At 43.6% G+C, this 13,293-nt stretch overlaps 1 protein-coding gene across 2 annotated transcripts in view; it reads left to right on the top strand.

Annotated features, from left to right (window-relative positions):
* The window catches only part of PLXND1 (plexin D1), a 68,244-nt gene extending 55,997 nt beyond the window's left edge, over positions 1–12,247 (top strand). For both annotated transcript variants that reach the window (XM_085864053.1, XM_085864052.1), the window contains exons 28-37: positions 1,760–1,916; positions 2,012–2,115; positions 2,334–2,409; positions 2,591–2,625; positions 2,757–2,840; positions 3,416–3,579; positions 6,937–7,084; positions 9,212–9,352; positions 10,045–10,119; positions 10,226–12,247. In XM_085864053.1, the coding sequence (XP_085720179.1) occupies positions 1,760–1,916; positions 2,012–2,115; positions 2,334–2,409; positions 2,591–2,625; positions 2,757–2,840; positions 3,416–3,579; positions 6,937–7,084; positions 9,212–9,352; positions 10,045–10,119; positions 10,226–10,342 (1,101 nt within the window). In that variant the 3' untranslated portion in view covers positions 10,343–12,247. The remainder of the gene's footprint in view (positions 1–1,759; positions 1,917–2,011; positions 2,116–2,333; positions 2,410–2,590; positions 2,626–2,756; positions 2,841–3,415; positions 3,580–6,936; positions 7,085–9,211; positions 9,353–10,044; positions 10,120–10,225) is intronic.
* Positions 12,248–13,293: the final 1,046 nt, after the last annotated feature.

Here is a 13,293-nt window from a genome sequence, read left to right as displayed (position 1 = left end):
TTCGCGCCGATCACCGAATGCTGAAAGCTAAGTTCTTCTTATGCTATCATTCTTTTGCGGCTCCCTGCCACGCTGTATCGAACGATTTCATTCCTTCTGTTATATATAATGGTGCTTATCACAATAATAACAAGATTTTTACATTTCAAATATTAAGTATGCTTTTTAATTGTTTTTCAACTGAAAAAGCATAAATTGCATATTTTAACATTAGTGTACTCATTTGCTTCACCACACGCGCTGTATTGAAGGATTTCACTTGTTTAATGGTGCTATACGCAATGGCACTATGTATATATATTATATATTTATTTATTTTAATTTTTTTTTACAGGATCCAGGAGGTGTGCCACACAGTACACACATTTCACCCATATGGACATACAAATAAATATACAAGACAATACAGGAAGGTTAGATGACACAAACACAACCACTGAGCTTGGGGGAGATTCCGTCATTTCCTGGGGTATTCTTGGTGCCAGCGATGTCACAGCATTGGTGCAGCTTTTGTCACCGCGCTCAGCAGGGCATTTTCTAAGGAGGAATTTCCTCCTCCCCAAGGATCCCAACATACGGGGATTGTCAGTGCTCTTAACCTTTCAAATGCTGACCGTCGAGCAAGGAAGCAGCAGCATCACGTACCCGTCTTTAAAGTCTTTGATATAACTCTGCCAGGGTTTGAACCGCTGACCTTCCAGATTCAGAGCAGATGCTCTAACCATTACACCACCGAGTCTGATTGGAACGAGGGATCTAATACTTAGTGAGCCTTTTGAGAAAAACTACACCATGAAGTGTCCTCTAATATATACGTATCCCTCATTGCAATGTCCTTTGTGATCCGTTTCTACTGTATGGCATACCGTTACTTTCATTAGCATGACTAAAGGAAACATTATTATTCTACACTAGCAGACTACCCGCCCTATGGGCGATCTTGTTCCAAGGAGGCAACACGTTTTTCTGGTGCATACCTTTTTATTTTGGCGGTGTATAGGTAACTGACAGCTGCCTCAGTCTTTCCCAAAAATAACATTTGTTAGTTAACAAAAAATTAACAAAAATAAACATAACACATTCGCATGGAGAATTTGCGTCCCCCTCCTCCCCCCCCTCATCCCTAATACCATCGAGAAAAGATTAAAAACATCCCAAAACATGAACAAGGGCTCATGCTGATCCTATGTAGCAAGTCTGGATGTAATCAGGCCAGAACTGTAGGAGATGTTAAAGTGTAAAAAAAAAAAAAAATACGTTTTTACAGCCATTTTTCCCTGCTGTGCAGGGGTTTGGCTTTTTCTTGAGGCAATGTTTTATGGCTGGATCCCCTTCCTGACGCCAACCCTGGTCGCCTCTTATGACACACAGGGATATGGTACACCTATTCTAACCGGGGCATACACCGGGACCAGTAAACCGGTACTCATTTCACCGACCTCAGAAGGATGACAGGCTGAGTCAACCCCCTGGTGTTAATTCAGCAGCCAACAGGGCTTGAACTCAGGACCCTGGGATCCCAAGCCACCACCCTAACCACTAAGCCAACACCAGGCTTGGTAAAGTGTATATAAATTAAATATAAATACATGTTTCAATGTGGTGTGTTGGGAGTGGAGATGGGGAAGTGTATAAAAATATGAATTATAGTAAGGATTAAGGATGTTTAGTGATCATATTTCCCAGTATATTTGAAGCTGATTGGTTTGATCGGTGCGACGTGCTCTGAGACTCACAAAAGACTTCCCGTGGTTGGCAGAATGTGAACGTGTCCTTCCAAGGCTCTGGCGTGGACTCGCAGACCATCCGGATTTTGGAGTGCGACTCCATTAGCCAGATAAAGGAGAAGGCCTTGGACACATTTTACAGGAATGTTCACCGTTCCCAGTGCCTCACCCCCAGCAGCTTGGACATTGGTGAGCAACCTCCATTGTTAGTATTCCTTTTGGGTTAGGAGTGCTTTGCGATGTTAATTCGATCTGAGGCTGAGTTGCTTCGGCTTGTGCTGCAGAGTGGATCATGGAGAATGGAAAAAGCAAGATACTCAAAGATCTCGACAACACTTCGAAGAGTGAAGGTGGAAAGAAGAAGATTAACACCATCCAACACTATGGGGTGACTTCCTGCTCTTCCTTTGTGCTTGAATATAATCTGTCTTTCACTCATTCACTCACCTCACTCCTTGCTTTTATCCTGCAACCTCTCACTCAGTTTTTAAACACAAATTTTGGGATCGGAGGGAGGAAAAAACAATGAGGAACATTAATCATTTCACTCTCATTTTCACGATCCCTTCTCACTGCGCTCTTTGTTTCTCATGTCACGTACACCAGATCCAGGAGAATGCCTCCCTGGCTTTGAGCCGCAAGGATGCCAAGGTCGACGCAGGATTATACCAAAATGAATGTGGTATTGCCATCCAGCTAACATCCAGCCTTAAAATTCCGAATGATTTAGATGTTCTTAACATCGTAAAGGTCTTCAGCCTTTCTATAAACCAAAAGTGACACTTTGTTTACCATCAACTAGTGTATGCTAATTGATGGTTCGGTCTTAATGTGATCATTGGTGCCCCTTTGCTTTTGCCTAGATGATCAAATAGACATGGAGAACACCTTTCACATGGTAGGTTTGGGGGCAACTAAGATAGGCCTCCCTCTCCTTTAATTTCTCTCTTGGGGAACCCACTTTGAGCAAGATGGTCGTTTCGGGTGAAGTTTGGGTCACGAAGCAATGTCAATTTTGAATTTTTCCAGGTTCATTCAGCAGAAGAGATGCCAGAGAAAAGCAAGTCGAAGGTTCTTCCTGAAGTTTACCTGACCAGGCTGCTGTCCACAAAGGTAAGATGTAAGAAGTGAAAATGAATACCTTGGGCCCAGAGAGGACCTAGTTCGCATTGACCACCTTTGACCGCAATGACCATCGCATTGACCGCAATGACCGGATGGTCATTGGAGCAGAGTACAGCCAACAGGAAAAGTCTCCAGGGGATGATTGCTTATCCAAAATAAATTTGTGGCCGAAAAAATACAAGAGACATCTGGAATCGAGAAAGTAAACAAAATGGGATATAAATATTCATATGCAGCCTGTGGCTGCTGGTTGCATCATTTCTGGGGGTATGGCTGTGCTGCTGATGCAGTGCCCCCTGTTTCCAGTAAACTGGTCCTCATTTTCCCCACCTCAGAAGGAGGACAGGCTGAGTCAACCCACCTGGTGTTTAACGGAACAGCAGGGGCTCAAACTCAAGACACTAAGGTCTTGAGGCAGCCACCTTAACTGTTGAACCAACACCATGCTTAACAAATGGGATGAAAGATTAAAGATACCAAGTCATGTAGTCCTGTTATTTTATTTTCCTTCATCGCTCCCTGCCCCCACCCCCATTTCCCCTTCCGTTGTTTCCCTCCACAAGGGCACATTGCACAAGTTTGTTCATGACTTATTCCATGCCATCCTCACATATCCCATCGAGAGACCACCACTGGCTGTGAAGTACATCTTTGACTTCCTAGAAGAACAGGCCAAAAGGAGAGGGGTGTCCGACGCTGAAACAATCCACATCTGGAAGACCAACAGGTCAGATTTGAAGCAATATTTGGCTCAATCGCACAATGTTACCAATATCACGTGGTAGAACATATAACATTTCCTATATTATCATGTCAAAGCACGTCTTGTTGCGAAGTAAAGCGTAAAACTACTCGACGTGCTCGAGAAGTGGAAAACACATTTCTGATAGAGATGGCATGCAGCGGCAGGTGCTGAAAGCACCTTGATGAAAGGACTGCAGATAAAAGGTACGACTGGAGTGACAAGGAAATGGGAATTTCACAAAGTGGACTAACAAAGGAATCGAAAACAAAAGGTGGCTTGTGAGCAAAGTGGTGGAAGATGGTGAAGTCGTGCAAATGCTTCCCAAAGTGGAAGATTGTGAAAAGATAGCATTGAGAGGAGTCGGCGTAAAGCCATAAAACAACTTGTAATCATTAGACAAGCCTGAAACAAGTCCACAATGGCCTCGTCTTGCTACATTACCCACATTTTTTGGGGCATTTTGTAGGGATTCAGTTTTTGCTTGACCTCTCAAAGCAAGTTCATCTATTTTGTTTTTTTTTTTACTTCTGCCACTGAAGGTGGATGGAGGTTCTATTTTCACCCCTGTCTGTCTGTTTGTCTGTGACCAGGATGTCTCCAAAAGTTGTGGATGGATTCGGACGAACCTTGGTGGATAGGTTGGGTGTATGAGAAGGAAGACTCGATTCGATTTCGGTGAAGATCCAGATCTGAATCTGGATCTGATCATTTTTTTTTTTCAGTGATTCTTCACCATTTTGAGTGACAGGGCCAGAAACGATGTACGGTATTGCACAATGTCTCAAAAATTTATGGACTGATTCGGACAAAATATGATGGATAGTTTGGGTGTGTGACAAGGAGGAATTGATTTGATTTTGGTGAAGATCCGGACCCAGATGCGAGTTTTTTTTGTTTGTTTTTTTTTTTGTAATTGTTAAAGTGGTTCTTTACCATTGAGAGATGAGGCCAAAAGCGATACATAGCATGATAGTTCAAAAAGTTGTGGATGAGTTGTGACAAAACTTGTGGGACGAGTTGGGTAGGTGAAAATAACAAGCTGGTTTGATTTTGGTGATTTTGGTTGAGGTTCGGATGTTCACCCTGGCGGAGGTATTACACATTCAAGCTGTAGGACCACTCAAGCTCTGCAGACATCATTTGAATACCCGTTGTGTATTTAAATGTGCGATGTGGCAAGACAACCTCTCGAGATGCATGCCTGCACCTCTGAGCTGTCTGTCCTGGGTTCAAAGCTCAGCTATAAACTGTCACCCTGCAGTTTCTCATGCAGTGTGATACATAAATGCAGTGTGCAATGTCTATTGGAAGGGCGTTAAGCTGGGTGTCCTTTCTGCTCGCATTAGTTGGTGGACGTAAATGATTCAATGGTGTTATCGCCGGCACTCTGAGCGTATATCAAATTCCTGCCAAACCACCTTCAGTCGAATGTCAGGCCTGGCCAGCCGGTTCGTGAAAAACTTTTTAGATCAAAGAAAGGAGAGTTATGAAGGTAGATGGATAGAAAGTCACAAAGTGTAATCTGGAATAGAGATGAGAGTACAATATTTCGTGATAAATTAAGAGGACTGGTATAGGCATAAGAATCGCAGTTGATTAATTAAATAATAATAATAATAATAATAACAATAATAATGATTGAGAGGATTATCATTATAGTTTTGCTGACAAATGTAATGCGAGCAGTATGAATCGTTGATCTTCAATCCGTCCGTCTGGGAATGTCCATAATCATTCCAGCTGGTTGTGCATTACAGAATTGGCTTCACACACTTTCCTTCCCATCATACTCCCTCCCCTTTCTCCTCTCCTTCCTTCCTGCTCATTGTAGTCGTGTCGCTTTCCTGGGATTGTTTCTTGCATCCAAATGGGGCACGTCCGCTTACACCTCGCGTTGCAAGTTTCCGGTAGTGCGAGCGGTGTCAGGAGCCAGACGTGGAGTTTAGGAAGGATATAAATGGAATTGGAGCAGATGTCTCGTCTGGAGCAGAACGTTCTGTCGGAGGTTTTGCTTAGATCATGAATTGTTTACTTTTGTCTTTCCATAGTGATGAACACACACACACACACACACACACACACACACACACACACACACACACACACACACACACACACACACACACACACACACACACACACACACACACACACACACACCAAACAAGGGGGCAATGTATCATGATGAAATAGTAAGAAAGGACAAAGGAATCTAATCAGGGTCTTTAATGATACAATCACTACTTTGTTCAAATGATTACATTGTGTTGGACGACATAGGAGAAACATCAAGCGAGTAGTGAGAGAAAATGTACAGATGGACATCTTGGATCTGGGTCTACATGAACGATTGTGCGGCAATCGGACTGCAGGTGAAGATTTGTATTTCATCAACTGAAACTTCAAGAGTGTGTTTAACCATCGTGGAAAACGAGGCGTAGATGACATTTTGAGCGACGGCCCTTTATCAGAGGAAAATATAACATGTAGAATACAAGTCCTCATCGAGGACACGGGCCCTGACTGGACTGAAACAAATGGGACATGTAGATATGCAGAGGAGATGGTAAAGTGTGTATAAATTATTAATAAATAAATGTTTCAATGCGGTTTGTTGGTAGTGGACATGGTAAAGTGTGTACCGATAAATAAATGATTCCAAGTTCTGTGTTGGTATTGGACATGGTAAAGTGAATATAAATAAATAATGGTTCCTGAAAGGATATGCAATCCTTCCTGTCTGTACCAGTCTCTCCCAAAAGAAAAAAAAATCCCCAACTTCCAAATGGGCTCCGATCCCAAAATAATTTGACGTGCCTAATGTCCAGATATTATTGTATAACTTCGCTGAATATGGAAGCGATGCGTTCAATCATTTTTGAGTCGAGGTTCTGGAGGGATACACTGACGGACGTACAGGCCGATAGCACAGAGAATCTAAGCGGGGGTCCGACACCCCGTTGGGGGCTAAATACGTGTTTATGTTTCTCTACATACCAAAGGTGCTTACATTGTTTTCTCAAACGCCCCAAGCTCAGGAGTAGTGAGTCCTCTGTTGTTCGGTTGGCGTCACTACTTGTTATCCTGCTTACTGCATCATCAGAACGCTCAGAACAGTTGCCCCTGACGTTGCCTCCAGGTGTTGTATGTTGTGGTGCTGCAATGTGTGATGGACAATGGCAGCTGGAGAACGCGTCCAGTTGTGTCCACATTTCCACAAATACAGTGCCTTAGACCTTCGTGTTAAGGTTAAGCTATTGCTCAAGTTTGTTGTGTGTCAAACTTCATTCTCAACCTGCTGACTCAAACTACCTCCATCCCCTTTCCCACCACCTCCAGCTTACTTCTCCGATTTTGGGTGAACATTTTGAAGAACCCACAGTTTGTGTTTGATGTGGAAAAGACTCCACACATGGATGCGTGTCTGAGTGTGCTCGCGCAGGCTCTCATCGACGCTTGCTCTACCTCCTGCCTTACTCTCAGCAAGGTGTTGTGTCCTCACATTAACCCTCTCTACACGAGCTCTACAATCTACAACTTTCACCATACTCTCTCAATGTTCTGGGCATTAATCAAATACTTCAACGTTCAAATGTACCCACAATGCTTTGCTCTTTACTGATGAAAATTGTAGGATTAATTATAACCCTTGGTTACGCAATGATTTGAATTACAATCCCACTTTTAGTCTTATAATCACTGTCCGTTCCAACCCTTCATGCTTTGTTACACTTTTGCACACCTTCCTTAACTTGCTGCCACTTTACAATCCCAAAGTCAAAAATGTCCAAGTGGTCGATGAGCAATGCTACTGGAATCAAATAATGAATTAATGCTTGCATTTGTATTACTCATGTCGTAGAACATGACAAGGACATACTTTATAAGGAACTTTGACGTAGGAGACCATTTGGCCCACCCATGCTTGAGTTCTTTCAACCTGTTAGTTTATCTACTTCATTTCACTGAGTGGGATGGGGAGTGGAGTGGAGAGTGGGGTTGAAGTGGAGTGGAGGGGAAGGGAGCGGAGTGGAGTGGCATAGAGCAGGCACAAGGACATCACGAGGGTGTTATATTTTACTTTATATGTATGTATATATATTTTTTATGGTGGAGAGAGTGGGATTGTGGTGCACATGAACGATGGTGGGGTTGGGAGGGTGTTGGGGATGTACAAACGACGACAACACACGCAGTTTTTGATGAGACATTTACAGACATCAAAATCAATACACACACATACAATCATCCATACGTACCAGGCTACCCAGCAGGCCCTGCCAATGTCGTTCTGTAGCAACACAAAATATAAATTGATTTAAATTATTTGCCAGAAAATTATGGTGGGGGTGTTCTTCAGTCGTGTGTTACGTGTACAAGGACTGGCGGTACATTTGGCCATTGTTTATGGTGTGGGCACAATTGGCCAGATGGCCATTATCTGTCCTCGAGTGGAGAGCAATAAAAAACACAACATCCCGCTCATGTTTGCAGGAAACAAGAGAAGAAGGCAGACATGCTAAAAGCTATTTAGAGTGTTCTTTTTGTTTGTGTTGCGATCAGACAGCGTTGGCAGCTGGGGTGGAGAGAGAGAGAGAGAGAGAGAGAGAGAGAGAGAGAGAGAGAGAGAGAGTGAGAGAGTGAGAGAGTGAGAGAGTGAGAGAGTGAGAGAGTGAGAGAGTGAGAGAGTGAGAGAGTGAGAGAGTGAGACAGTGAGAGAGTGAGAGAGTGAGACAGTGAGAGAGTGAGAGAGTGAGAGAGTGAGACAGTGAGAGAGTGAGAGAGACAGTGAGAGAGAGAGAGTGAGAGAGAGAGAGTGAGAGAGTGAGACAGTGAGAGAGTGAGACAGTGAGAGAGTGAGACAGTGAGAGAGTGAGACAGTGAGAGAGTGAGAGAGAGAGAGAGTGAGAGAGAGAGAGAGAGAGAGAGAGTGAGAGAGTGAGAGAGTGAGAGAGTGAGAGAGTGAGAGAGTGAGAGAGTGAGAGAGTGAGAGAGTGAGAGAGTGAGAGAGTGAGAGAGTGAGAGAGTGAGAGAGTGAGAGAGTGAGAGAGTGAGAGAGTGAGAGAGAAAGAGAAAGAGAAAGAGAGAGAGAAAAGGAAAGGCGATTAGTGCACGCTTTCCCCGGAAGCATGTTCACTTGAGACATTCAAACAGTGGGTTCGCTGAGCAGATTACACCCATAAGATAGCGATGGAAGGAAGTGCAGCTTTGAGGAAGTTACATTTTCTAGTTGTGGGATCGCCATGACAATTGTTCCACTGAATCGACATTAGCGATTGCAAACGTGTAAGTTAGCTTATCGATTACCTTGCTTGCCCGCTGTCTTTCGAGACATCAACTTATTTCTTGAGAATAAATAAGTAATGGTGGAGTGGCACAGGATTTTAAAAGAGAGAAGAATAAAAGAAATAAAGTGATACACAACTGTCATTTTCTCCAATGAAAGTTGAGCCAAGAGAAAAAGAATTGCATGACTTACAAATACAACAATTAATCAAGTTTTCACTTTGTTATTGTACACTTTGCTTCAGATGATGATAAGGTGTCAGTCGAAGGAAAGATGCCACGCTACTGATCATCCCTACAATGTTAATCACTTTGTTTATCTCTCCAGGATTCCCCGACAAACAAGTTGCTGTTTGCCCGAGAGATTCCAGAGTTCAAGAAACTAGTCCAAGATTACTATGAGGAAGTCCAGCAACTTCCACCGCTAAGCGAGCAGGAAGTCAACTCTTACATGGCTGAGGATTTTCAGGTAGGCCTAACTATATGGTCGTAGTTGAGAGTTTATTGGGTAAGAGGGAAACTCTCCATTTCAGAGTTTAATATTCTTTTCCAAAGGAAGGAGGACGTTGCCTCTCAATATTGAGCATTTCCTCCATACAAACATTGCTCTTTTTAAATGACGGGACGTATTGTAATCGGCTCCGTCTGTCTGTCTCTCTGTCCGTCTGTCCATCACACTATCTCCCTCCTCAATGGTTGTGTGTAAATTCACCAAACTTGGTAGTTATGATCACCACATGGCACGAATATACCAGAGCGGTGTCAATTTTGACCCCATCCCCTGGGGTGGGGCTAAAAGATCAAATGTCAAAAAATGCAATTGTGGTCACATTTTAAAATATTTTTTTTAATGAGACTCTGTAGATGTAATCAGCATGGGGGGGGGGGATGCATGAAATATGTAACGATTGTTTTGGGATTTGACCTCCGGTTCATGTCCCAGGGGGTGAGGACTTGGGATCAACAAGGGTCCAAGCGGATTTTTTTTTTTTAAACTCATAATTTGATATCGGGCCAAACCTTGTGCAATTTTTTGCCATCTTTCAACTTTGATTTTGGGAGGAAGCGTGGGGATTTGCGATGACTTGCCATCTTTATTTTTTTGTCATTGCGATGTCCGTAAACAAAACGAGCAAGAGTTCCCTTTCTTCCCCTGTGCAGAGATACGGAGAAGTTTTCAATACCAAGTACGCAGCCTCAGAGATCTACAAGTACTTGGTCAGGTATCGACATCAGGTACTGTGAAACCTTGTGCTTTTATTTCCTGATAAATAATTATTGACCGTGGACAAATTTTTGAAGAGAGAATATAATGAGGCACAACACTGATGGGTTTCTGCAGGTCCTGGAGGCAATGGAATTGAATCAGACTGCTCAGCGCATGCAGCTTCCCAACAAGCTGTCAGCGGTGCTGTCACAAATTGAGGACCCGGTTTATGAGAACTGCAGTGAGGTATAACATCAGTTACATGGCCCAGCTTCCTCGAATTACGTTTGAACATGGTGCGATGGACATAGGTCTACCATTGGAAGACGCTCAGGAGAGCACCTAGTTTTGTGGACCTAGTTGATTCGCTGTCTGGCTGTGTTGAAGATGCACATACAACATGGCCATTTGGCAGTTGGAGCAAAGAGGACAGCGATTTGCTCTTGGAAGAGGATTGGGGATTGAACTGCAGCCTTTTTTTGCTGTTTTACAAGACGCTCGGAAAGTTCAACTTCGCTGTGTCTCACAGGCACTGGGATTTGCATGAACTTGGATTAACGAAATATTGCAGCATGAGCAAGGGTTGTAACGACCCACAAAGGGCACTCAGATGCCCCAAGGTATTCATACCCAAGTCATGGAGATGGTTGCAGCCCAGATTCTGAGCAGTTGCAGTTGCAGTAAACAGGCTGTTTAACCAAATACTAGTCAAACAGGATGCGTGTCACAATGTTGGTGATAAAATACTAACTTTTTATTTACAATATACCCAAATTGCTCAGAATACCATAAGCCTATCTTAAACTAAGCATGCACGCAAAAGCAACAGTTCACAAAATGTGTCGTTTCACAATCTTTGAATTCTGAAACCATGACAACAGTCACAGTGTGTAGGTCCTTTGAGATGATGTTGCATATTGTATCGGCGCGTGATGGTCGGCATGATAGTGTTTTGAGCAGTCGAGAGGCATGAGTTGCAATTTACAACGAAGCAGTCGACGATTGACTTGACGGTGCAGTGAACAATGGATGAAATCAAGAAGACGTTGATTGAGGTATGCTAACCACCGTTGGAAGCAAGGAGAAACTGATGTTTCGGGCGTTAACCCTTCGTTGGAGAAAAAAAGGATGCGAGGGAAGCGACTTAACCCAGTATCTCCTCTTCGATCTGCTTCCTGTGTCTGCTGACGATGACTCTGTGTCTTAGTCAGCGCACTTTTATGTCCTCTTCCAGGCACGTCTCGCCACTCGAGCCAATCGCACGGCAGCCCACAGCCTCCAAACCCAATCTCATCGAGGCATGCTCCTTGCCGACCCAACCTTACAGTAATAATCCCCCATGCAATGGTACATTTTTACTACGATTATCAACCGAGTTCACGTTACTAAACTTACATAGTACAAATACTAAATTATTCTATGATGAAACGATGATAATTATGCGTCTACAATAATAACGTAACAACAATAAATACATTACCAACCATTCCACTCGATTCAAGCAATTAACACCACAACAAAATACACAAATTCTCATTTTCCAAACAATGAAATTAAACTTGGACATTTCCATTGATTATTTAATTGTGTATTTCTCTGCAGGCAGAGGCTTTGCTTCTGTAACTAATGTGATTGATTGGTTTTTTTTTCAACTAATGTTTGTAAAATTTCTTTTGTTGTAGCTTGAAAATAACGCGCCCGACAATGAGGAGGCTCACAGGAAACGCCACCGTAGTACCAGGAAGGGGATGGAAGGAAGTTGGGAGTAGTCCCAACTTATAACAGAAGGAAAAGTGCTTGAGTGTACAGATCCTGTGAAGTTAAAGGTTCACTGAAGGTTATCGGCTTGATACACTCCCAGCCAGCGGGTACTGTCATTGACTGAAAGCGTTTTGTCTGAGAATGGCTGGGAGCATTGTGTTTTGTTTGTTTGTTTGTTTGTTTTTAATAAGCGGAAGTTAAATTTTGTGATTTCCGATTCGGTTCGTTCCCTACACTGTTTTAATGCTGCCTGATTGTGCAGAGTTCCCTTGTTTTATTTCCCCATTTATAATGTGACTACTCAACTCAGGGCTGATCACTGTCCAACGTTGTATGCATTAAAGGGTTTTGCAGATGCTGTTTGATGGATTTCCCAATAAATGTTTGTCTTTTCCATTGCAATGTCAAATGATCACTATTAAGTGTGTTGGATGTCGTAAGTCTGATGTTCACAGCTTCCATGGTGGGCCTACCAACCGGATGACATCATGCCCCTTAAGCAGGAAAGATTGTTCCAAGAGAATGAAACGTCATGTAGTTTCCGAACATTCTTCCTCTTAAATAATTCTTCCTTAAACAAGTGCAGTATCGGATTCTCATTCAAAAGGAAACCGCTTAATAAACAAGCCATTTTGATTTTAAAAAAAAGCTTTTCTGTTAATTTAAATGTTCTATAATTGATGCAGATGACTGGGAATTGAACCCATGACCTGAATGATGTGACTTTGTCCGTAATAACTAGAGTACATCATTCCACGACAAAGCTTTAATTTCAACCTTTTGTTGTGCATCATTGACAGGCTGGCATGCCTACCTCTGAGCTGTCTCGCATGCCTTACTCCAAGCTGGCTGTCTTGCCTACCTCTGAGCTGCCTGGCATGCCTATCTCTGAGCTGCCTGGCATGCCTACCTCTGAGCTGTCTCGCATGCCTTACTCCAAGCTGGCTGTCTTGCCTACCTCTGAGCTGCCTGGCATGCCTACCTCTGAGCTGTCTCGCATGCCTTACTCCAAGCTGGCTGTCTTGCCTACCTCTGAGCTGCCTGGCATGCCTATCTCTGAGCTGCCTGGCATGCCTACCTCTGAGCTGTCTCGCATGCCTTACTCCAAGCTGGCTGTCTTGCCTACCTCTGAGCTGCCTGGCATGCCTATCTCTGAGCTGCCTGGCATGCCTATCTCTGAGCTGTCTCGCATGCCTAACTCCAAGCTGGCTGTCTTGCCTACCTCTGAGCTGCCTGGCATGCCTATCTCTGAGCTGCCTGGCATGCCTATCTCTGAGCTGTCGAGCATGCCTAACTCCAAGCTGGCTGTCTTGCCTACCTCTGAGCTGCCTGGCATGCCTATCTCTGAGCTGCCTGGCATGCCTATCTCTGAGCTGACTAGCATGCCTAACTCCAAGCTGGCTGTCTTGCCTACCTCTGAGCTGCCTGGCATGCCTATCTCT

The sequence above is a fragment of the Eptatretus burgeri genome, chromosome 18 (genome assembly GCF_056783735.1).
Source record: "Eptatretus burgeri isolate ZD-2024b chromosome 18, Ebu_testis_v1, whole genome shotgun sequence".
In the NCBI taxonomy this organism is placed as follows: domain Eukaryota; kingdom Metazoa; phylum Chordata; class Myxini; order Myxiniformes; family Myxinidae; genus Eptatretus; species Eptatretus burgeri.
Note: the sequence above shows the minus strand (reverse complement) of the source record. Positions and strands in the feature narration are given on the sequence as shown.